This window comes from Triturus cristatus, chromosome 5_1, assembly GCF_964204655.1.
Source record: "Triturus cristatus chromosome 5_1, aTriCri1.1, whole genome shotgun sequence".
Classification (NCBI taxonomy): Eukaryota; Metazoa; Chordata; class Amphibia; order Caudata; family Salamandridae; genus Triturus; species Triturus cristatus.
In genome coordinates, this window is record NC_140587.1 from 583,417,129 (window position 1) to 583,440,860 (window position 23,732).

The 23,732-nt window shown below is 45.6% G+C and overlaps 1 protein-coding gene across 1 annotated transcript in view; it reads left to right on the top strand.

Moving 5' to 3' along the window:
* VXN (vexin) overlaps positions 1-12,819 on the top strand; it is a 56,242-nt gene extending 43,423 nt beyond the window's left edge. Inside the window, exons 4-6 of the mRNA XM_085605516.1 lie at positions 3,039-3,109; positions 5,664-5,743; positions 8,540-12,819. Of these exons, the coding sequence (XP_085461642.1) occupies positions 3,039-3,109; positions 5,664-5,743; positions 8,540-8,723 (335 nt within the window). The 3' untranslated portion in view covers positions 8,724-12,819. The remainder of the gene's footprint in view (positions 1-3,038; positions 3,110-5,663; positions 5,744-8,539) is intronic.
* The last annotated feature ends 10,913 nt before the right edge of the window (positions 12,820-23,732 follow it).

Genomic DNA, 23,732 nt, shown 5'->3' on the forward strand with positions numbered 1-23,732 from the left:
CCGATGAAATTACCTCACCAGATCATGTGAATCTTACATATAAAAACGAAAACAGATGGTTTACTATTGATCCCAAAAAATTCACTTTTTACGTCCAGTAAATTTATAAGCAATGTGGATAGTAGTTTGCTCAAAAATGCACAGTTTAACGCTGCTTGTACCAAAAACCAATTGGGGGAGAATACCCCTACCAGTTTCCCCAGTAAAGTGTTTTTAAATCCCATAATTTTGAGAAAACATGTTACTCGTGCTCACCAGTCACGTGACCCAGCGGTGCCATGAAAAAAGCTTCTCAACATTTTATGTGGTCTGACCTCCCTTTTTACTTATAACCATGTTCTCCGTGATTGCCCCTTATCTCCTTTATATTGATAGAATCCTATTCCTCAGGATTCTCCTTTGTTGCCTTCTCTCTTTTGTACGACTGTGGGTCCTATATGTATTATCAACTTTATATAAAATGTTCTCAAGGCACACCATCAGTGTCTGACATGCAGAAAGTGCTGGAAGAAGCGGCGTAATTGGGTACTTTGACAACAGGGTTCATCTGGGCTTGTGCATCAGGTGTCTAAGGCGGAGGAGTGTCGCCCCGCTGCTCTGTGAGCAGGTGAAAAATAAAAAATAAAATGACAGTAAGACATTGTTATTGTTATTTTCTTTTTCTGCTCTTGCTCAGTTGATAAGGGGAGTGATGGGGCTGGCCTGTGTCAGAGGAACAGGGTGAGGAGTGTTGGCACTCTCCTAAGTGCGCATTAATGTTTGGCTGGCTGTCCCGGAACGGCCAAATAGTCATACGCACTTTACATGTTCTCCACCCAGGCTGCATCACTGGGTGGAGAACATGCCCAGGCTCCCACTCCCTCGGTGAGCGCCGAACCACGGCGCTCAGACCAATCACGACGCTGCTATTAGGAGTGTTGTGATTGGCGAGGGGAGTATGGAAGCCTGGGTCCTTCCTGTTCCTGCTTCCTGCCATGGAATTATAGAAGCGGGCGAAAAGGACCAAGAGGTGGTGGCAGCAAATAGTTAAGTGCACCCAGCCCCCCCACAACCTGCCCCCACCCCATTAAATAGCAGCTGCTACTGTGTCTGAAAGAAATAGAACAGCACACCATACTCTTACAAGTTAGCAAAAGTGGACAATAAACTACACACTATAATGAGACTTCAGACCAAAAGAAAATACAAGCTATTAGTGTTTATTTCTGCCACCCTGACAAGAATGGAATGGTTACACGAGTAAACAGTTTATGCTATTTATATTAAGTGACTGTCACAGATGTAGTAAGGAGACTGACCAATAAGTCACTCGCATGTAGTACTGTCCTAAACAGTCCTACTACCAGACATTTGAACCTGCAGGTAGGCTGCTTAGGACGATGGTACCAATGTGGAAGAGCAGTATACTCACAGGTACGTTAATTCCAGCTGTGGGCTAACTGATGACCAATCTACATAATAATCCTTTCCCCGTGGCTCTTAATCTGGGACAGGAAAAGGGAAACATAATCTTTCACTCTTTGGATTTGAAGTATGTTGCGGCATACACGGAGGTCCCGTGCCATTCGTATTGTGAACACAGGCTTGGACTGAGATCTGCTGGTTTCAAGATGGCACAGGGCGGAAAAATGAGGCCCACTGCTCCAAGCTGGCTCCCTGTACCTCAGCATGTTCTGGTGTACATCTTGAGGACAGACGCATGCCAGTGAAGGAGCAGAAGATAAGATAAAAGCCATCCTCCAGTCCTCAACCATCAAAATTGCTACTAAGTAGGAGGCTCCCTTAGAGCTCTAGTGGTGGCTTCTATGTTTAACTACCAATTGAGGCAGATTCTCATAAAAGATGAACACATGTAGCTTCAGCTCCTCACATCCTACCTGGGCCTTTCTCACCTACCATGTTAGTTGTGGCTGAGAAGACCTTTCAGTGTGTGTGTATCCGTGTCAGTGGTCCCTTCTTCCATGATGATGAACTGCTCGTACTCAGGTACCCCAGCTACGTCAACCAGCCAAGGAACATGGCCGCCATCGGGTCCTCAAGAGACATGGTCCAGGCAGTAGGATGGCACTCTCCTTCCACCGGCAGATGCATCTACCTCCTGTCAACTCCCACAGCACAGGAGGAAGTAAGCCAGGCAGGGTAGATCAGCGTGCGCACCCCCCAGCAAGACTTATTAGAGCGTTCTCCCAACGAGGGCTTGGGCTGCAGTGCTTTGCTCTCCAAAACACTGTAGATTTACATCAGTTGTCATATTCCTCTAATCACAAAGCCCTGCACTGGAGTAAATAGGGTGATGTCTGGAGCACCTTTGAGATACAATTCAGCAAATACTTGAGAAAGATTGTCGAAAGCCAGCATGATGGCCAGTTATTTCATGCACCCAAGCAGCCGCCTGCAGCAATCTGAATATCACATTTGAATATTGGCATGGGACACTCTTCCTTCCATCCTTGTGCGGAGGGCAAATTGAGTGCCTTAAATTGAGTAATCATAACATCTCTTATTTACAGTGCTTGGAAATTACATGTGGTACAAAGCGCTAAAAAAACATATTATTTTTATCAAAGAGGCTGTAACCACCTTCAGATTTGCTCTTGTGCAAGTCCTTCTGACTATGACAAAAGAGAATTGGTTTAATTCTGAAATGCTCTGGATACTATCTGAAGCGTGATTTGTGTGGTAAAGATGGGGACATGTGGTTCTTCAGACAGGAAAGAATGCACCCCAATGTACAGGAGTACTAAAAAGGCATCAAATGGCAGTTATCTGGAGCAGAACCGTTTATGTGGTGATACCAGGGCTCCCCTTTTCATTGTAAACCAAAGAACCGTCGGTACTGACCAGTGACAAACTCTTTCTAAAGGAGCAAACAGCGAATCAAATGCTCCTAGAATCTTAAGAAATGTCGATATTTGTTATTCTGTGAAGATGTAAAGGGTTAAATTCACTTTTGTTTGCTGCCTTCTTCGGGTGTAGGTTTTAAAACGTGAGTGATGGTGGAATGGCTTGCTAACTATGTTAACGCCTTCATGTTGCAGGAGACACATCAGAAACAAGAACTGCAAAGTCACGTGGCAGCCACCCCGATGGAAACTCAGCAGCATGTGAAGTAAGCAAGGACATACTGTGGTATTCGCAGCGTGGGCTTTTTATTTTTTAAAGATGTGTCTTTATCTTAACCATTTTTAGGCAGTCCTGTTAGTGTTACAGGGTTTTCACTAAGGTCTGGTCATGTCTGCTGCGCTCTCCCTTGTCCCTATGTGTTCTATCTCCTTTACATCTCCATTTAAAGGTTTCTTTTTTGCACCCCTCCTTCTCCTCTTCCTACTCGTAAATGTAGGGATTCATGTTCCAGTATGCAGGGTATGCTCAGAAAGTGTATTTGTGCCTGTGCTGGCTGTCAATACCCTTGGCTACTAGCTGACCAATCACAAGTCGTCTCTCATTCTTTCACTTTTTCCATAGGCTCAGCTCTATTCCGATTTTCCAGGCTGTCAGCTAGCTTTAGTCTGTTAGTTTTTATTAAACTTAGTCCTCAGACATCACATCATATTTTATAACCGTTCTTTTGACAAATGTAACACCCTGTGGCCCTAGTGACCAGTTCAGCAGTCACAGATGTTTTTTGTTTGGTCCACCCGCTCGCACATTGTTTATGGTTTTCCGCTGCGCAGCTAGTGAGAAAAAATCCAGTGAAATTCAGTTTCAACCTAAACTGCAAATTTCGGTCTCAGGGATTGTATTGGTTCCCGTTGATAATTTCATTTAACCAATCACATTTAAATGAATGTTTCCACACAATGTACATGGCCCTAGGCCTAAAAAGCCATATCCTGCACATAGTTTCAGCTGAAACCCTCTGTAGCTAGTGAAGTCAAATCTTCACCTGGCCCAAATCACTGCTATGGAGGACTTTGCCACCTGAATCCCCAATCCATCACATTTCATGAGCACCAAGTCTAATCCTCCTGAAGGTGACTCACCTCCGTGTGTGATATCTGAAGAGCATACTTCCATCACCTGTATCTGCACCCCTTCATGTAGTACAACATGATGACACCACCAGCTGGTAATAAACAAATACAACCGGCTACTCCACAGTAGAAAACAAGCAATATACATTAGTAAACCTTCTATTATTCTAATAATGACAAAAATATTTCCAAATATCTTATTGATAAAACCCACGAAAACAAGTGAGACACACTCATTGCCCACACTAGCCACGTGCATCTCTTTTCTTTGTGGGAGTGGGATCCCCCATATCGCAAGCAGTCCTGACAAATATGAGGACTGAGTCACCTTTATTATAAACCAACATATTTCAGTGTATGCCACTTGGAGATGACAGAAAGTCTCTCCCAGACTTCCTCCAAATTGTACCAAATAGATCACTAGAAAGCATGAGAATCCTGATCCTTGACTAGTAAGTTGGCTGACGAGATGTTCCTGGGTGTTAAATGTCATTTCCTTTACAAATGTTAACCACTATTGTTCTCCCTGTTCAGGACCACCAAACATTCCCTGGAGGTCCCAATGGGAAGAAATTACTCCATAACGTCTGCCCTCAATAGTTAAATAAGACCGTCTGAGTTCCATTAACTGACAACCCAACGTGAGTTAGGCCGTGGGTCAAATGTTTCTGCAAGCGGACTCTCCAGCAGTGGAACCATGGTGGTTCTCCTGACACAATGGCGTGATTACGGCATTGACGGTGCAGCGCCGGGCCCGTCGCGCCGCCACACCACCAAAGACGTTGTCAGACCGCCCACCAGATTAGGAGTTTCCTCCTGTCTGGTGGGCTGGTTTTTGGCATTTCCACGACAGTGCCTCAGAAAATGTGCACCGCACTGGGAACGCCAAAAACAATTCCTGCACGACATGGACTGAAATTCCATGGCATGCAGGAACTGGAGTACATGCACACAGGGGAACACATGTTGTGCTCACCTGCATGCATCCCCATGCAGAGGAGGTACAGGGGCCCCCTTTGTTTCCTCTCCGTCATGGTGTTCAAGGAGTAGGAACCTCCATGACATCGCTGGCGAGAGGAAACTCATATTATGCTTGGTGGGACAGTGGTAGTCCCGCCAAGCATACTACGGCTGCCTGATCGCTGCAAGGAAACGGCATATCCCTGGCGGCTGCGGTGGAGCAATGGCGGTCCAACCACCCTAATCGGAATCGGCCCCTTAGTAGAGCAGGGAACCTGTGAGTTTGGCAGACAGGCTACTCTGCCACTCTTTTGGCAGAGAACCATACCAAACTCTAAATAAACCCCTAAGACTACCCTGGCCTCGTCTGAGAACCTCTGTGGACATATGTCTGTCTAAAAGGTGCCAGCTCGATGCTACAGTGAGTGAAGCCGTGGCCCACTTCATGCCAGGCTGTATTTTGTACAATGCAGGACTTACAATGGCAATAGATTAATAACACTGAGCCTGATTCTACTGAGGCTTCAACTTTTCTTTTTCAGACAGTTGTAGTCATGATATAAGGTATTTCGTAAAGGGTATAGCTATCCAAAATGATAATTTTTTTGTGTTAAAAATATCTTAGTTGTTGATTGCCTTTTGGAGGTTTATTTGTGCATGAACTGGTGCCATACACATTTTAAAATAAAAATGCAACTCAACAAAGACCTTGCTTCTTGTTTGATCCAGGCTCCTCCAGCTGTTCCAGACACGGTGACGCAGCGCAGCCCAGTCCAGGAGCCTCCGCCGGGCAGTCCTGTGACGGAACAGTAAGTCCGTTTGTTGTCACGCGCCTTGTGCAGTCCGCCGGGAATATTAAAACTAGCAGGTGGCCCGGGTCAGAGGTCACGTCCCTGGCACAATGAACCGCAAGAGGCAAATGTCCCCATTCCCCACAATCCTCCTCAGCAGATCTGTGCACACAGCACTGCAGGTTCAATCGCCTGAACCGTTATTTTAGTATTGTTGCCCTGTTGTTCATACGCTTGAGAACTCCAAATGTGTTTGGCATTTGACAGAAATGTTTATGCAAAGCACCTCATATACATGCAAACGACAACTATGCGCACTTTAAATGTGTACTTAATAATCAGGACGAGGGTTTTTCATTCAAAGTAGCATTCAATAAATCTACGGGAGCTCAGAGGGCGCACAGTCAGTGAGCCCCCTTCGCCTCTGTGCCTGCGTCTGTACATCTGCTTGCGCACAGAGACAGAGTGTTTCCTCGTCTGCTTAGGGCCACAACCCCATGCAAATGAGGGTACCCCCACCCCCTCCTTGTGACCAAGCCAGGGCGACCAATATTACAGAAGGGCCGCACAAGCGTCTGCAGCCTCCTTCTGTAATTGCAAAGTGCCCCAGCGGGGCAATACGTGGGCCAAACACCTGTTGTGTCCCCCGAGCTCTTACCATAATAAAGCACACAACCTACCACTTATCGTTCTGCAAACCTCTTTAGACCAGTGACTATTTTACATATACATCAAATTAGACGGCTTGCAAATATTTTTCAGTGCAGCAAAATAAGCTTATATTACACAGGAAGCAGTCAGTGTTTGAATTTGTATCACTTTTCCGGATTCATAGCAGAATCCTCTTATGCACCGACATGTCTTACCCCACACAATTACTGTTGCCTTTAGATGATGTCCGAGATAGTGCATTTTCTAAGATCAGACTCGTTCCCATCACCTAGAGGATCTTGCATAACTCCTAACCAAATACGATAGAGTTGCCCCTCACATGTCCCTCTTCTGTCATTGTTCTTCAGAGCCAACGTATGCAACATTGATGAAGACTATACACAAACTTATGCTGTCAGAAAGATAAAACCTAGTGTCTCACAGCAAAAAGGCTTTCTGCTTTGGGTCAAAAAGTTAAAACAAAATATAGACTTACACAGCTGCTTTTTAGGTCTGGTGTTAGCCAAGAAGTTTAGATTTTACGAAACTTAAATAAACAATACACTTTCTCATTGAGGCTTTCAGCCAACCCTCTTCGTTCATTGGGGTTGTTGTGTCATTCACATTTTAATTCCACCCACTACAGCCCACAGTATGGGACAGTGGGTCAGCCCACTTCTGCCATTGGCTAATTCACTGTGAGTGACAACATTCTGCTTCTTCACAACAAGCACATCCGCACACAAAATAGTTGCCTTCAGTACCGGGGACTACAATAAGAATGTGTGCGTTGAAGACCAAATAATGCCTTTGATTATAGCCACTTTTTTTTAGTATTTGTTAGAGCCCGCTAGATTCTTTAAAATAAAGGTTTATACAAACCATGACAAAAATAACAGTTTTCATTAAACATAGGTACCCATGTTAAGGTCCAAAATGTAGGCTGACCGCATTGCACTCATCGTTTCCCCATAAAGTGATGTTGAGTGGGATTCTTTCATCATAGGGTTAGGACCATATAATGGGTATTTATGTTCACAGAAAACTGAATTCACATAAAAAACAAAGGCCCGGATTTAGAAAGATGACACAGAATGCAGTTCATCACCCAAAGTTGCTGCACTGCATGACACAGAGAGAGCAGGAAAACCTTTATCTACAGAGATATGGCTCTTTCCTGCTCTCTCCTTTGAGCTGGCACAAACTCAAGCTGCCTAGTGCCACGCACAGACCTTTGTGCCATAGCACAAGGGCGTGTGTATGATGCCTAGCATAGGTTTACTGTGCCTAGATACATTTTAAAATGTTCCCACTTCGGATGTGTGCTGTACAATGCAGCACACATGCAAAATGGGAAAGGTTTGGAGAAATAAAAGCATTTCTGCTTTTAATGCCTGCTTCAAAGTGGCGTTATTTTTGGGCGTAAAACCCGGTTTACTAATATTAATAGATACAGTTTTGTGTCAGAAATCATTGTGGTTGCAAAGGAACGCACAAGTACCACCCCTGGAACACCCCCTTGACGCAGAGTAACCAAAGCAGGGATTTCCGCTCCTTTGTGTTACTTTCAGGAAACTTTCCAGCAGAAATAAGTTTTGCACTAGAAAGTAAATTCTAAAAAAGCATTTCTCACTGATTTGTATCACATTTGAGATGCAAACCCAGCTCAAAATGTTCGTAAATCTGGGCCAAGATTTCAACATGAACTGGGATAAAGCGATAAAATCCCAAAACACATATCGGCTGTGTATGCTATTAATGAGTGGATCATCTAGTGGTTGGCCTTAGAAATATAAAACGGGCAAAAAAAAAAAAAACAATATTTAAAATACACAAAGTTTATTGTTGACATTAATAAAAAGAAGATTTTTTTTAACTATGCTCTTTATGTGAAGTATGATAGAGTAAACCCTACTTAAGAAGTACGTCGAAAACGAAACCAAAGTATGAGTATAATCAAACCCACCAGTGGAGTATCTGAATAAGTGAGGCTTCTTCCACCAGGCTCATTCTTCATAACCATACTGTAGCATACTTGTTGGGGACGTCTCCCATGCCCTTTTATTTCAACGTATTAATTTTAGTAATTTTTTTGACTACTGTTCATGACTGTACCATGACTGCTAAAAATGACGATCCACCTTTTCTTCCTGTCACTTGCAGACCTGTTGACTGTCGCCATCGAAACACTACAGAAGACCAGGCACAGCCGGAAGGAACAGACGCGTCTTTCCTCTTGGAGCGCATGCCCAGTGGGACGCCGAGCATACTAAAGAAAATGTGGATGAGGCACAAAAAGAAGGCGGGATATCTTGGCGCCAAGAATGGTGCTTTTGAGGCAGATTGAGTAGCGATGCTGCCGGTGCTCTTCCACTTCTGGAGTGGGTGCCCTTTTGCACAAGGACTATGCTTGAGTGCCTCATCACAAGTGAGACACAAGGTTCCACTGTTTCACTAACCCTTCCACAGTCCGAGTCCAGTCTTAATATGTGTTTTTTATCCTTGTTCACACACTCTACTGCCAAAGGTGCTGGATGCAGAATACATCATTTTATTTGTATGTTTCTGACTCCAGCTTTGTTAGATTTGTACCTAGGGAGCTAGTTTATTATTTTTATTTCTGCACTGATGTGATGAGTGCAGTTGTGTATTGCACAATCACTACACAGTATACATAACAATGACTGGCAGCCGATGGTCTGTCAAGGCAGCCAGTAGGTCAAGCCAGAAGTTATAATCAGACTTGGACAGTATGTTGGAGGCTTCGTCGGGTTAAGAGGGAGCACCTCACACACTTAGAGCATGATTCACAAAGGTAAACGTATACTTTTGTGTAAATTTATGATTGTTTGCTATTCACAAAGACAATATATGGGTGGTATCTTTACGAGTGCGAGGTTCCTTCGCATACAAAAAACTATCATTTTATGTGAGGAGACTCCGCATTCGTAAAGATACTACTCGCAAATTTCTTTGTGAATAGCAAACAATCGTAAACTTACTTAAAAGGGTAAATTTACCTTTGTGAAGAGGGCCCAAAGTATTTAAGGTTTACAGGAGAAAGAGGTTTCATCTAATTCTTCATTCTAATCTGAGTAATTGTCTACCGTTGATCCAAAGGAAGGCCAAAAACAGCCAGTGTTGGAGCATCAACCAATCTTTTCCAAAGACAAAAACCAGTAATGTTCAATTTAATCCCAAATAACACAACAATCTAGGTATATAACATTGCTAGACAAACCATTATTAGCCACTGATGAAGTTCATTATGCAGAGTTCCTTCAAACTTGGTTTCAGAGCATTGAGATGCTGCACTGACCACATTTGCAGGCATCCTAAAGCCTAGTGTGACTGTTTGCACTGTGTTAATCCTTTCCTCTGTAAGTGACTGACTCTCTGTCCCCGCAACCTCGATTGATAGCCAGTGTTCTCTATTTAGCATAAGAGAACCACTATAAATGAAGAGGTGTACAGAGACAGCTTAATTTTAAATAGAGGGGGAAAAATCCCATTGTATGCTATTTTTCACTAAGATACAAACCATAACTGGCTTTACCTCACCTCATGACTCAAGTGTTCGATGCGGTTGGTTCATTCAGGTGGCTTATAATAATGTACTGACTACTATTGCTTCTGGTAATACAGAATGAAACAAACCTTTCGCAAAAGTGTTGGAGCATGAAATAGGCACTCATATCCACCTTGATATATATGAACGCCTTCTGCACTATGTCCTGACTTGCACTGTCTTTGGCCTAAGAGCTTATAAAGAATATGATGTAGCACTAAACTCAATCCCAATTGTCTTTTAGCACTTAAATACTTGGTGTTTATGTGAGCATACTTGAAGGTACTCATGAAATCATCCTTGGGTGGATGTACGGGTGCGTCAGCCAGGCCAGTATTCAAAAGTGCGCCCTGCACGTTACACACAGATCTTGACACACTACACCTTTTTTGCAACTGGTATTGCTTTTCTCCTAGGGTTTCCAGATCCTTTCTTAAAGGCAAAACCCGTGGTATTATATTGCTGCCTGCTTGTTTACGATCAGCAGAAATATTGCTCCTCGCTTTTAGACTCTCGATAAATTATTAATCTGTAAATTCTACAATAAATAAAAAATCCATGCCAGAAATTAGTCTATTCAGAAGCACTGAAATGGTTGTGCTAGAACATAAGTGGTGTCAAACTAATCTCTTTTGTTACCCCAATGCAGTTGACATTAATTAGGCTAGCATTTGAGAACGAAACCTACAACCAACTTAGTAATGCCACAAAATCAAAAATGTTATTCAAAAATGAGTGGTGGGTAGCTGAAATTAATTGCCTCCATTAAATATCTGGTTGTAAAAGCTGTCACTAAACTAGATGTAGACCACCAATGAATAGCACAAATAAAAATGCAGTACTAGGTTGTGTAGAAAAAGAGAAGTAATCAATCCACTTTATCGTAAATTGGTAAGACCAGTTTTAGAAAATACTCAATTTTGTTTGACACAGTATGAACAACTATGGATAAACTAGCGAAAGCTCAAGCGGGGGGACCACCAACTAATCAAATGACCTTTTGGGTATAAAGATAAATGAAGTTAAATGTGTTCTGCCTTCATAAAGGAGAGCCCAGGAGTGGATATGATAGCAATCTCAAATTTTGCATGTGCAGCAATAGAAACACAGGGGATTTCTTACGCAGGTGGCACATTATAATTCAAAGAATTTAGGTTTTATACAACAACATTTGTAAAACATTGGAAGTCTAAACTAGTGTTATGGCTGCCTTTATGTAGTCGTCAATTCAAGATTCAAAACCCAATGTCTGTCGTGATAAAACTGCCTAGAAAAGCTACGGCGTCTGCACTACACAAGAGGATTGAACATGATGATTCACTCCAAAGGCTCCTCTCTATGTAAAGAAACATTTGATCCACTGAAAAACCTGTGAAATGCCACACATGCATTAATACATCCATAGCAGCACACATACATAATATAATACATACATTAAACCAGCTGAAGGATGTGTCAAGAAATATTCCCCGCTGTAGTCTGCCATTCAACCACTGTTCACTCAATCTGCAAACGTGGGATCAGTTTTCCTTTTGATTCAAATTAAGAAGTGGAATTTAGTGGGACAATTTGTAGAATACTTTTCAAAGCCTATGTACCTCGCATAAACTTTGTTTCGTACATCCACATTTTTGCTTTAGAATTGAAAAAAAACAAGATCACTTATGTCTAAATTCACTCTGATCCACGTTCTATGGAATTTGTTTGACCATATACTATAAAATCAGCCCCACTAATTTGGACTGCAGGATCTTTCCTTATGCAGTTGTGATGTTCTGCCTTCGACCACTTCTTATGAACTGGCACCACATCTACCCTTGAAAGCTGAAAAAATGCCTTCCACACCCTAGGTGGAAACACACAGTGCATCAGATACACTCATTTCATTTCCCTAGGATAGACAGCCATTTCGAGTGCCTTGGCATGGTGGGCCGATCATTACTGTGTTTATTTCACCGAAGCTATTCCCACCACAAAGGCAAGAGCCACTCTGGAGACAAAAGGCCTTTGACTGGGCAGACAACTATACATTTGCAGATGGCCACCCAAGCACCTGAAACCTGACTGAAAACCTGAGTGGAAAGGCACAAAACACTACTCGATTCAGCTCAGGTCCAGCTAGTGTCACTTCCTCCTTCCGGGTCATTACAGGCACTATTTCCGGTCCTGAACATTCGGGTGCTCGCCGGATGCATGCTGAATGTTGCAATCTTGCTTTACTTATACAATAACAAGGACTGGAGACAGTGTGGGTGATGACCTGGAGAGAGCTGGTCCCTCTAGCTTTAGCCGACCACCAATAAAGATAAAATGTAGCTCTGCTTTGACTCATTGATTTATTGTTGCCAATATTAGCAGCACTGCTATAAACGAGTTAAACTCGCAATTTTTACCAACTTTACCCAATTTTTCCGAGCAATGTGTTATGGTGCTTGATACTCAGTGGAATGAGCTCCAACCAAAAGCGACTGACTGGAATGACTGAAGCAAAACAGAGGACATTTAGGCCAAAGCTGGATTAACCTAAAACATTCCTTCCATTTTAAACCTGCCAAATGTTTTGTAGAAAAAAACACACATCAGCCAAGGGTTTTCCGAAACTGCTAAATGTGTGTTGTAAAATATTATGAGTGGGAAACGTGTGATGTGATAACATTTGTGCTCCAAGTAACAATCTCATCTTCTGAATTTATGTTGCGTTATGTTTCGAATGTATTTATTGTGCGATTCAGAAGTTTGCAGAGTGGAAAAAGATTTCTAATTAATTTATTTAATTTATTTTGCGCCTGTGTGTTCCATGTGTGATCTTTCTAACGTATTTAATTTACAATGAGCCCTTGAGTGTGGACAATGTCTGCTCACAATAAAATGATTGACAAAGTCATTTGGAAGTCTGGTCTCAACTTTTTGTTCTTGCAAATATCCTTACAGTGAACTACGAGTTGCAATTGTTGGATAATATCAATACAAGTGTGCTCGATTTTTTTTACTTGAAACATCGATGTTCGGGTTTGGATTCAATGATCAATGGCGCTGTAAAAGGTAAAGCATCATTGTTACAGAGTAGCTGTGCTTCTAGGCACATCGACCTGCATAGCACGAAGTGCCCTGCTTTTGTAGACACCCTGGATTGCAGGCCTGCCAGCCCCCCACAGCCCTCACCCTCGGCTCTCTCTGACAGAAAGATAACAAGTACATTAATCCCTGAGAAAGGTGTACATGGCGGCACTCAAGGGTACCTCTCCGAGGTCTTTTCTACACCACCCCCCATCATTATACCAACGTCTGAGACCGACCACCCGGAACCTGCGGGCCATGCGTCCACTCCATCCCGATATAAAACTTAGAGAAAGATACCTTCTCATGCAATATTGTTCTGTTAGGAATGCCCTTCCTGTGGAGCTGAGAGTGGAGATTTCCTACAGGTTGGCCAGGTACTGAAAACTCATCTCTTCAAAGCAGAGTAGGGCCAAGAGGTCCAAAAACCCCAATGAGCTCAAAGCCAAGGTTTCACCGACCCATCTTTCTCCATCAGTTGTCATTCTCATGACTGCCTGGTCAGATGCCGAAGTCTGACCAGTCACACACTGACTTCCATAATTTTCCCTCATCGTGCATGTAGTTTCGAAAATATTACCAGAAAAAGCCGTAAGTGAAACTTCCTTAACCAACCTAGAGTATCCCATGCTCATTTGTGTACTGCTGTCCCCCACGCCTCCCTCCCCCCCAAGCAAAGCTTTTTGAGATGGCCGAGACCATTATGCAGCCTCGGATTGGCAAGGCAGGCAATCGGACATCGGCCGATGGGCCTCTGGTTGATGCCAATTGATGGGGCGTTTTTTATTGGTCTACTAAGGACTCCACCCCTGGTGCACAGCGTGAAAGGCTGTTGTTACAGCCTTAACAAACATGACCCCATGCATATGAAGTCAGGCCAGCGGGCTAATGTCAGAGGTAGAATGACAATAGGCTGCTCCGACTATCACAGCTTGAGATGTGCCTGTCCTCTGGCTCCCTCCAGATGTGACAGAGGCCACAAGAAGGTGCTGATGGGAAGCCAGTAGCACTTACTTTACAGGGGACTGCCCGAGGGGAAAGGACTGGAACATCGGGTGGTGGTGTTGGTGAGGGCCAGCGAGGGAGCTCCTCCGTTTATTTTTGTCCTCCTCCACTCCATGCAACAGGCAAAGATAATTCAGTCTCCTTTGCATGCCAGATCAAAATTACTGCAGTCAACATGGACAGGTTGTGGTCTTAGTTGACTTTGAAACTGGGAAACCAGGTTCAAGCCCCAGCGTCAGTTCGACATCCTGTGATTCTGTGGAAAAAAATATATATATGCCCCTCTGTAATATTATCTGGTGCTCACTTAAAGCGCTCCAATGCTTCTGGGCCTAGTTCATGCTGCATAAAACTGCATGTAAGGAAAGTGAAACTATTTTTTATTCTTGCTTTACACACGAACATCATTCCCTTTCTCAGAACGTACATATGATGCTAGCCGCGAGTAAAACAAAAAAAATACAGAGGCACCTTTCAACAGTCTCCTAACATTGGAGGGGCTCTCTTAAGTACTGCAAAAAATAAAATGAATATCATTAAATAGTGAGTGTAAAAGCAGTTTATATAATGTTCCCCAATGAACATCAATCAAAACATCTACAGCAAACATATGGATAAAAAACATAATTAAAAGTGAGTTCCTACAATTTTTGATAATTCTGTGCTTCAAAAGTATATTTTTTTTATTGGAATGTTAATTTCCTATTTAAGTACAGGCCCTATAAGCTTTAAAATACTTTTATTATCGCAAATGTTTGTCATCATTTAGCTAAATTATCCGAACTTAACATCGTATTGCGAAATGTTGCGATCTTCAAATATGGCCCACTTTTTTTTGGGCTGCCCGGGCCTAATTGTGACCCCAATCCAACCCTACCGGTATGTATCACTTTACAAGTGTTTTTTATTAAATAAAGATTTGATTATCCGAAGAACATGGAAAGGTAGTGATTGGCGCAGCACGGATATAAGATCCAGCCCGCAACCGCAGTCTCAGTTTCAAAAAGCGTTACAGATAAGGCCACATTCTGGAATAGCTCATCAAAGTGTGCAATTTGTACAGGTGGTTACACGTGGTGCGCACCAGCACTCATTTTTGGAGCCCTGGACTTATTTTTCACCATCATACTTTGACCCACAGCAACAGCTAGACAGATAGCGAGATAGAAAGGAGGAAGAGAATGATATAACAAAGTCAAACGGAGAAAGTAGAGCTAAAGAGAAGGAAGAGTGCAGGGTGGTAGAAAAAAGAGACATGAGGTGGAATCAAGACTAGGTAGCCTTGGTATTTAGAAACCCGGTCAATCAGTAGCCTGAGGCAAGCTGCAAAGAAAGTCTTTGGACCCCTGCACACCCTGGCTAATTGCAAGTGATTGCAAAACAGAGACTCAAACCTCGATGGGGGTCACCCAGATAGAGAAAAAACAAATGATGAAATAATTTGCCTTTCATTTACTAAGGTGCTCACAGATGCTCACATGCCACTGTACAAGTTAGCACTGAGCATGTGGGCCTTTTACGTGGTAAGTAAATTGAAGCTATATTTTGCATCATACTGCGCTGGTTGAGTAAAAGCGAGCTTATTTTTTTAAATTAGAAAATTACAGCTCTGCCGATAAAATACCCCCACACAACACGCACCCACCCAACATTTTCAGCCCAAACTCCTTTTCGCTCTGAGCACATCCTGACACTACACATCTCCTTCTGAAAATCACACCGCCATCCTGAGACCAGACTTCTTCATCATGAGGTCGCTCTTCATACTCTAACTACGCCGACACCACCTAAGACCTAACTACCCGCACACTGCCAATCCTCATCACCGTGCTACTGCTGCTTACTGCCCTTTGGATTGCACCCAACCTATAAACCACATGGCTCACTCTCATGCAGACATCTCAGTATGAATCATCTACATACCCTTTACTCACCATTGTAAGTTGCCAACCACTGTCCACAGTAATAGACATATGACATCACGTCACTTTACCCTGATGGCTCTATGGATCCCACTGAGTTTTCAGAAATACCAGCTATATCAGTGACCAGATATTGGTCTAACAATGAAACAAGCATTGATGAAGCCTCACCTGCTGTGAATATAACCTGACCTTCTCTCTTTCAGTAAATCGTTAAAAATCTATCTCTTCCGCATCTCCTTCAAACAACTCAGTGCGGTTGTTTTTGTATTGATTCCAAGGACCTCAAGCTTTTCATTGCACTCTTTTTAGGTCTGGCGTTAGCCATGACCATTTAATTTTACTAAAATTACATATGTATATAATATACTTGCAGGGGCTTTCAGCTAGCTATCCTAATCTATTGGTCTGTTGTGTCATTCAAATTTTTCTTCTGCCCACTGCAGCATACAGCGTGAGGCAGTTAGTCAACCCACTTTAACCATTGTCTAATGTTACTGTAAGCAATAGCATTCTGGGGTACACTTACAAGATTTGCCGCTAAGCAGTTTTGATGTTGCTTAGTGGCAATTTTTTTACCGCTGCTGATTGCCAATTCCTGACGTTATGTTTGCGACATATTAACAAATAAGACATTGCTACAGGGCATTAGGATCATCTAGCGGCCGGGAAAATTGTCGCTAACACTAGCATCAAGGCGATAGAAAAATACACATTAGCATTATAAAAGTGCCAGCCAGCCAATTAGAGGGCAAAAAAATTCATGTTAGTTAGCCTAACGTCACTATTCAGCATCTAGAGGCAAAAAGAGCTTACAAATACACCTCTAAGGAAAGAAAAGAAAAACCCCGGAAAGCAGAATGGAGCAGCTAGGACCAAGTTCAGCACAAGTCAACAACCCCGCCAAACCCTCCAACAACCAGGATGACCAGCCAGAGTCCCAGGGGAAGAGGAAATGCAGAATCAGGGCCTCATTTATGAAAAGTGGCATATCGCTGGAGAAAACCAGCACTTTTCATTGCGCTATCCTTGCGACACCATGGCGGCGGATACCTGGAAGCACAGACAGTCCCTGGGGCCTGGAGGCCTCGCTGGGCCTGCGTCTGAGACCCAAAGTGGGAGGCACCAGTGCTGTGGAGTCGCTGCGGCCTGTTGGTGAAGGCGGGCCGCATCGAGACAGAGCCTGTGGGCCATGGCGGTAGGCACTGAGGTGTCGACAATCGTCCTTACCTGGTGGCGAAGGATGGCAGGTCGCATGTAGACATGTTGCTGACCTGTGTCAGTAGAGGCGCTCCTGCACAATGATGTGGGAAGGTCTGCATTGCATAACACGCTCCACCACTACACTGGGGTGCATGGAGGAGATTGACGATGGTGGGCCGCACCTCTCTGCATCACAGGCCGTTGGAGGTGGCGCTGCCCAGATGCTGTGAAGGGTGAGGCCCCTAAGCTGCACCAAACTTGTGTGGTGGGAGCGCCGTGACTTAGCGCCTAAGATGGCCCTGTTGCATCACCTGCATTGTGAGGTTCCCCAGCGGACTCTGCGACCACTGCTGTACCCAGGATTGTGAAATCTGGCCTGGCTGAGGCTGCTGCTGGTTGAGTCACAGATTCAGAGAGAGTGTGGCGGATTGAGCCCCGGTGTCAATGTCCAGGTGCGGAGAAGGTGGCATGGGGAACGGAGGAGGCCCGGGGGTTGTGTGGGGCCCAGGCTTAGCACCTGTGGGTGACACACATCGTACCCTGAGCAATCCCTGCGCTGCGACAGACCCACATCACGAGGGCACTGCACAAGACTGGTGGGGGCCTCCACTAACTGACTCTAGTCACTGATATCAGCCGTTGGTGGTGGCGGGTGCCAGAGGCACGGTGTCGATTTGAGCCCAGGCCCTTGGGCCAGCAGCTTGATCCACTGTTACTCACTGGGGCACTAGGGAACACAGAATCTGATCGCCACTGTTAGATCAGAGGAGCCCACCAGGTGGCGCAGCCTTTCCTTGCCCCCGGTTAGTGCACTCTTGTGTGTATGGGGGATTTCCATCGGTGCCGCCCGAACAAAGATTCCTGGCTACCATACACCTGAATCGGGGAGAGGGGCCAGCTGGCCACACTGCACTGCACCGCAAATCATACATAATACCTGGGCATCCGGTGCAAGGATGGTTCAGGGACAGGTCCTAGACCCTTTCTGTTTCGCCTACTACAGGGATCGAGATGCTGTCCTGAGGGAGGTGCGCAATCTGGGAGAGGTAAAAGTAGATAATGCCACAGTACTTTTCTTCCCTGACTACGCCATAGGGGTGCAGTGGCATAGTGGGTAATTTCTAGTGGTTAAGTGACGCCTCCAAGAGTTGGGTATCAAATACTCCCTCCTCTTCTCTGCAAGGCTGTGAGTGGTATCAGATGGTAACACGCAATTCGGTGACGCAGCCGAACAGGTCTGGACCTGGCTGGAATCTGCTGGTCACCAGGTGCTGCAGACAGGGAGTGAAGGGTCTGTGCAACAAGCTGTCATTCGCGGAGCCAGTCATAGTGGGAGGCGTAGGTGGAGCAGGCGTCCCCTGCCACAACTACAAGCCAACCCCAATCTGGAGCAAGTTATACAAGAGAGGAAGAAGGAGCTGCATTCAGCGGCAACGATGCACAATAACACTCAGAGATAGGATCCCAACACTCCCCCTGTACACTCCCCAGCGACGATGACTCCACTGAGACGTGGCCATATGGTGCGGAGTCCGGGCGGCCCCTGGATGTGACTCCTCAGACGGCGGCAGATGACCTAATTTAAGGTGTTGACTACCAAATGGAACATGTTGTGCGGTGATATCTTATGCATTCAGCATGGGCCTCTTGTGTGCCGGCTGTTATGGTGCCATTGACCTAGAGATGGAAGGTAGTCTGGGAAGTTTGGCGCCTGCCTTCACAGCTGGACTGAAGATTGATACAAATAACACTGAGCGCTCTTTCCGGTGGGCATGTGGGGCAACACGTGTGCTAGACTCTCAACCCCCTAGAGCCTTAAGCACTGTTTGGCTGTCGATACTTGCCGGCAGTTACCACAAGGCGTTATTGCCAGTTTGGGCAGATACATGTTGTCCCTCCGCTCTTCTGCTGTTCAATGTTAAAATACTCCCGTTCTCCCCCTCACCTTATTGTTTAACATGCGCATATTACAGGCAATGTTGTCCTGCAGGTGCTGCCTACATCTTCAGGCTTTTGACCGGATACTCTGCTCCATCCCTCCTGCTGCGTTCCCTGTGCACCTCTACGCACTTGCATAATTCCACACATGCTGGTTACTAACATAATCACCTGGAATGTGAGTGGCATGCACACGCCATTGTGCTGCTACGCTGTGCATCTCTGCCTTATTGCGCAATTGCAGGTAACATGTATCACACTGACTGAAGTCCACAAGCTCCAGCGCCAATGGCATGGTAGGGTATTTGCACAGATTAATCCACATATGCGAGGGGGTTGCCTATCTGGGTGTGGCCAAGCGTCCACTTTGCCGTGGAGGAGATGGAGCTGGATGGGGAGTGCCGCTACATATTCGTACTGGGGAGGTTGGCATATTATTTTTATTTCTCACCGCACGACCTCCATGTCTGCATTGATCGCATTGTGAGCTCATTGGAGCTGCTCCTGGTTTGTTGGCATGTAGACTATCTGGGGCGCACATATTCGGATCACAACCCCCAGCTTCTCCAGCTGGAATGAGAAGATGCCAAACAGGCGATGCATATCTGGCGCTTTCAACCTGCAGAGATGGAGGATCCTTCTTTTCGGACTTCACTGGGCACTGCCACAGCGGACTTCTTTCAAACAAACACCAGTTCTGCTGCCACCAGAGGCATGGAATGGTGAGCGTTCAAAGTCATGATCAGGGGGGCACTGCATGGGACTCAGCTGGGGTGCTTTCAAACAAATTGATGGTGATCTCATGCATATTGATCCCTCCCTTCTGAAGCTGGAGTCTGCCTCAATAACATACTCAAGCAGTACATGAGCATGCAGACCTACTGGAGTGATTGCTATGCCTGAACTATTCTGCGCATTCCGCCCGCACTCATGCAGCTGCGTTTTCTCGCATGGCTAATCCATCAGATGCAGCTCTGAGCTCACCAGACACTACACAGCTCTGTATGTGTCTGCTGCCAGCATTTGTCTGGCTGATCTAGCAGGCTTCTTTGCATCCACTCACTTGCCCACCATTACGCCGGAACAGCGGGTGGAACTGGAGGAGCTGATCACACTATTTGAAGTCAGGGAGGCCATAGGAGCTCTGGCCATGGGCAAGACGCCCAGGATGGATGGGCTGCCAGCGGAATATTATTAGGCATACGCTCATGTGTTGGCCCCTCGCCTGCTCCCCCTGTATGGAGATTCGCTTGAAGCCTCCATCCTCCCGGCCTCTCTCCGTAAAGCTCTGCTTGTTTCTTTGCCTAAGCCGGATAGAGACCCAACTCTCTTTGGCTTCTACCGGCCACTGGTGCTCTTAAACGTGGACTATAAAATCCTGGCCAAAATACAGGCAGATCAGATGGCCCCCCTGGTGCCCAATCTGATGCACGCTGACCAGAATGGATTCGTGTGTTCCCAGCATACATCCATTAACCTGCGTTGATTTTTCCGGGAGGCCAGATTTTCAGCCTCACATTGGCCTCACTCAGGGTGTCTGGTGCTTGACTTGGAGAAGGCATTTGATACCATGGAATGGGAGTTTCTATTCACCGCCTTGTCTTGCTATGGACTTGGGGCTCATTTTCTCCACCTAATACAGCTGTTATACACCTCTCCTCCCGCTAGAGTCAAAATGGGTGCCCTTGTGTCGGACCCTGTGCCCATTAGTCGTGGTATCAGGCAAGGGTGCCTGCTGTCATCTCTGCTCTTCTCGCTGGCTATAGAGCTGCTCGTGGAAGCCATTTGTGGAAATGGGGTGGAATGGGGTATCCCCTTGGGTGATGGGAACCATGCGATCTCCCTATATGCAGATGGCCTGCTCTGGTACATTTGGGACCTAAGGGGAACACCTGTTGACTTGGCGCGGATCCTCAATGATTTTGCATCCCTCTCTGGTCTCCAAGTGAATTGGACAAAAGTTTGCTTGAACCCATTCAACCAGGCTTGCCCCAACCACACACTGGTCATTAACAATATACCTGTGAAGTGGCAGCCCACTGTCTTTCGGTACCTTGGAGTACGTGTATATCGTCAGTCAGTGGACCTACTAGAGGGGAACATTTCGCAGGCGATAGCAGTCGTCAGGTCGCAAATGCTCTTCTGGCAAAGTCCCCCCCTGACCATCATGGGCCACATAGCGCTACTTATGATGGAGGTCCTTCCCCGGTTACTGAATTTCTTCACTAACTTGCCAGTGTATATTCGGCCTCCTGTCTTCCACTCCTTTGAATGCATCATGCGTGATTTCATATGGAATGGATCGCGGTGCAGGGTTGCTCTGCCCAAGCTATACTTACCAGTTGGTCAGGGAGGCCTTGAAGTGCCCAATATGGAGCACTACTACCTGGCGGCGAAATTGCAGGGGGTGGCCAGATGGTCTAGTGGACTAAATCTTGAGGACAGGGCTGCGCTCTCGCCAGTGTGGATGCACTCGTCAGTCCTGGCACTGTTTCATCCCAGGAGAAGAGGTGGAGTGCCCATCCAGTTATGTTGGAGGTGGCATATAAATGCTTTCACCGTTGCTTGAGTCTCACACACTCTGCCATCCCATATGCACAGGCATTACTGCTGCAAGGCACGCCAAGGGGCGGCCACGCCACAACTAGGGTGGAACTTTCTGTCTGGCAGGTGGTTGACCTACAGACTCTGGGCGACCTAAACCAAGATGGGCTGCTGGCACCCTTCGACGCCTTAGTAGAGGATCCTGGACTGCCACAATTTCAGTTTTTACTGTGTACCCCGTTACTTACAGCACTGCGGACCCAATAGTGGGACGTGTCTCGGAAGCCTGACATGCATCTCACAGTTCAATACATACACAGGGAGGCATCTCACAAAGTAGTTTGCTAGCTCACTGCGCATGCACACAGCACACCTGTTAACGTCTCTTCAACATCGCTGGGATGCAGACCTGACTCACCCATGCGCAGTCCGCGAATGGGTGGCTATACTTGAGGGACTTACCCATATTCCTATAAAGGCCAGATTCCGTCTCATTAAGTACTAAGTATTGCACAGAGCCTATTTGATCCCAGCTAAGATCAACAGGTACTTCTTGCATGGAGATGCTTGTTGTCCCATATGTAAGCTGATTGATGTGGATCTCATTCATTTGCTCTGGGGCTGCCCCACTCTCAAGGAGTACTGGCGCAGCATCACAGCACATTTAGCTGGCTGCACTGGGCGGACAGTGGTGTGTACCTGGGATGTATTTATCCTGGGGCTCTTCCATAGATTGGCTAGGCACAGGGTGGAGTCCAGGTTTATAAGCCTGGGACTACTTAAAGCTAAGTGCTTAATCACCAAGAAATGAAAACGTTCAGAGCCCCCCTCGCGCTGGCGTGGTTCCGTTCACGAACAGTCTGGACGCAAGCTGAAAGTATCTCCTTGCACTGCAAAGACACATTGGGGTTACGTAAAGTTCTGATGGCAGCCGACTGGGATGTTATATTGTAGGACTTTCAACGCAGCTGGCAGTTAGAGGGTGAGTCCCAGGCCCCAGTAACATGCACGGACGAAGTGGTGGTAGCGGGCGACACAGTAGCATGTAAGGCAAGGATGTTCCATGGACGCACTGGCTCCCTGTGTTGACCCCTTTCTACCATCTCCATGTACATTCTCCACCTGCCTCATCATCTTCCAGTGATGCAACTAGATATTTAACCATTGATCCTACAGTTGTGTGGGTTGAGCAGGTGGTGTGGGAGTGAAGAGAAGTAGTGGAGACCTGAGTTGGGCATCAGTTAATACTGTTATTCCCTAGACCTTGGTTCCTCTCCCCTCCCTTCAAAGAGCAATACTCGTCAGCTCCTATTAGTGGCGTAAGATACAGCGTCCAATCCCCGTATACCTTGTAACACATATTTGCGAGTGCCCCCGTGTTAGTCGCAGCAGCCTAGGCTCCAGGCCATTTACTGAACTATTGACTGAATTATTATCACCTGTGATGTATGCACCTCCGCGTCTGAGCTGAAATGATGCTTGTAACCGTATGGCAACTATGTTTTGCGAAAAATACTAGTAAAGAAATTAAACAAAAAATGTGTGCTGAATGCCCCTTTCTAGTTCATTTTTGTGCTGGAAGGTGGCCCTTCCTACACATAATCAATCAGCCCCACAATGCAAGCACCCTTGCACCTTGGCACCAGGGTGCCTGCATTGGCGCATGGCAGCCATTGTGCGCCAATGTTGAGGAAAAAGACAGGAATGCACCCTATCTTATTGATAGGGCACATTCCTGTTCTCCTGTTTTGTCGGAGGGCAGCACCACAAGATTCCTTGCGGTGCTGTCCTGCACCAAAACCTCTTAAATGAGGCCCTAAGTGTGTTTGCATCGTTTTTAAGACCAGGTAATTTCTGATGTTAAAAAACTGCCGCTAATGGGACTTAGCAGCACTTTTTCTATTTTAGCGACATACAAACAAATCCTTCTAAATATCGCATTGTGTGTTTTGTGGGAGTTTTTACAATGAAATTCCTACCTTGCATCTCATTTTCGGTAAGTCACGCTAACAGAAGTGGCGTGGTGGAAAATTCACTGTAACGCTGGAAAAATGACGCTAACTGGACTTTGCAGCAACTTATAAATATGGCGAAAAAAAAAGCTGCAGTGATGTCAAAA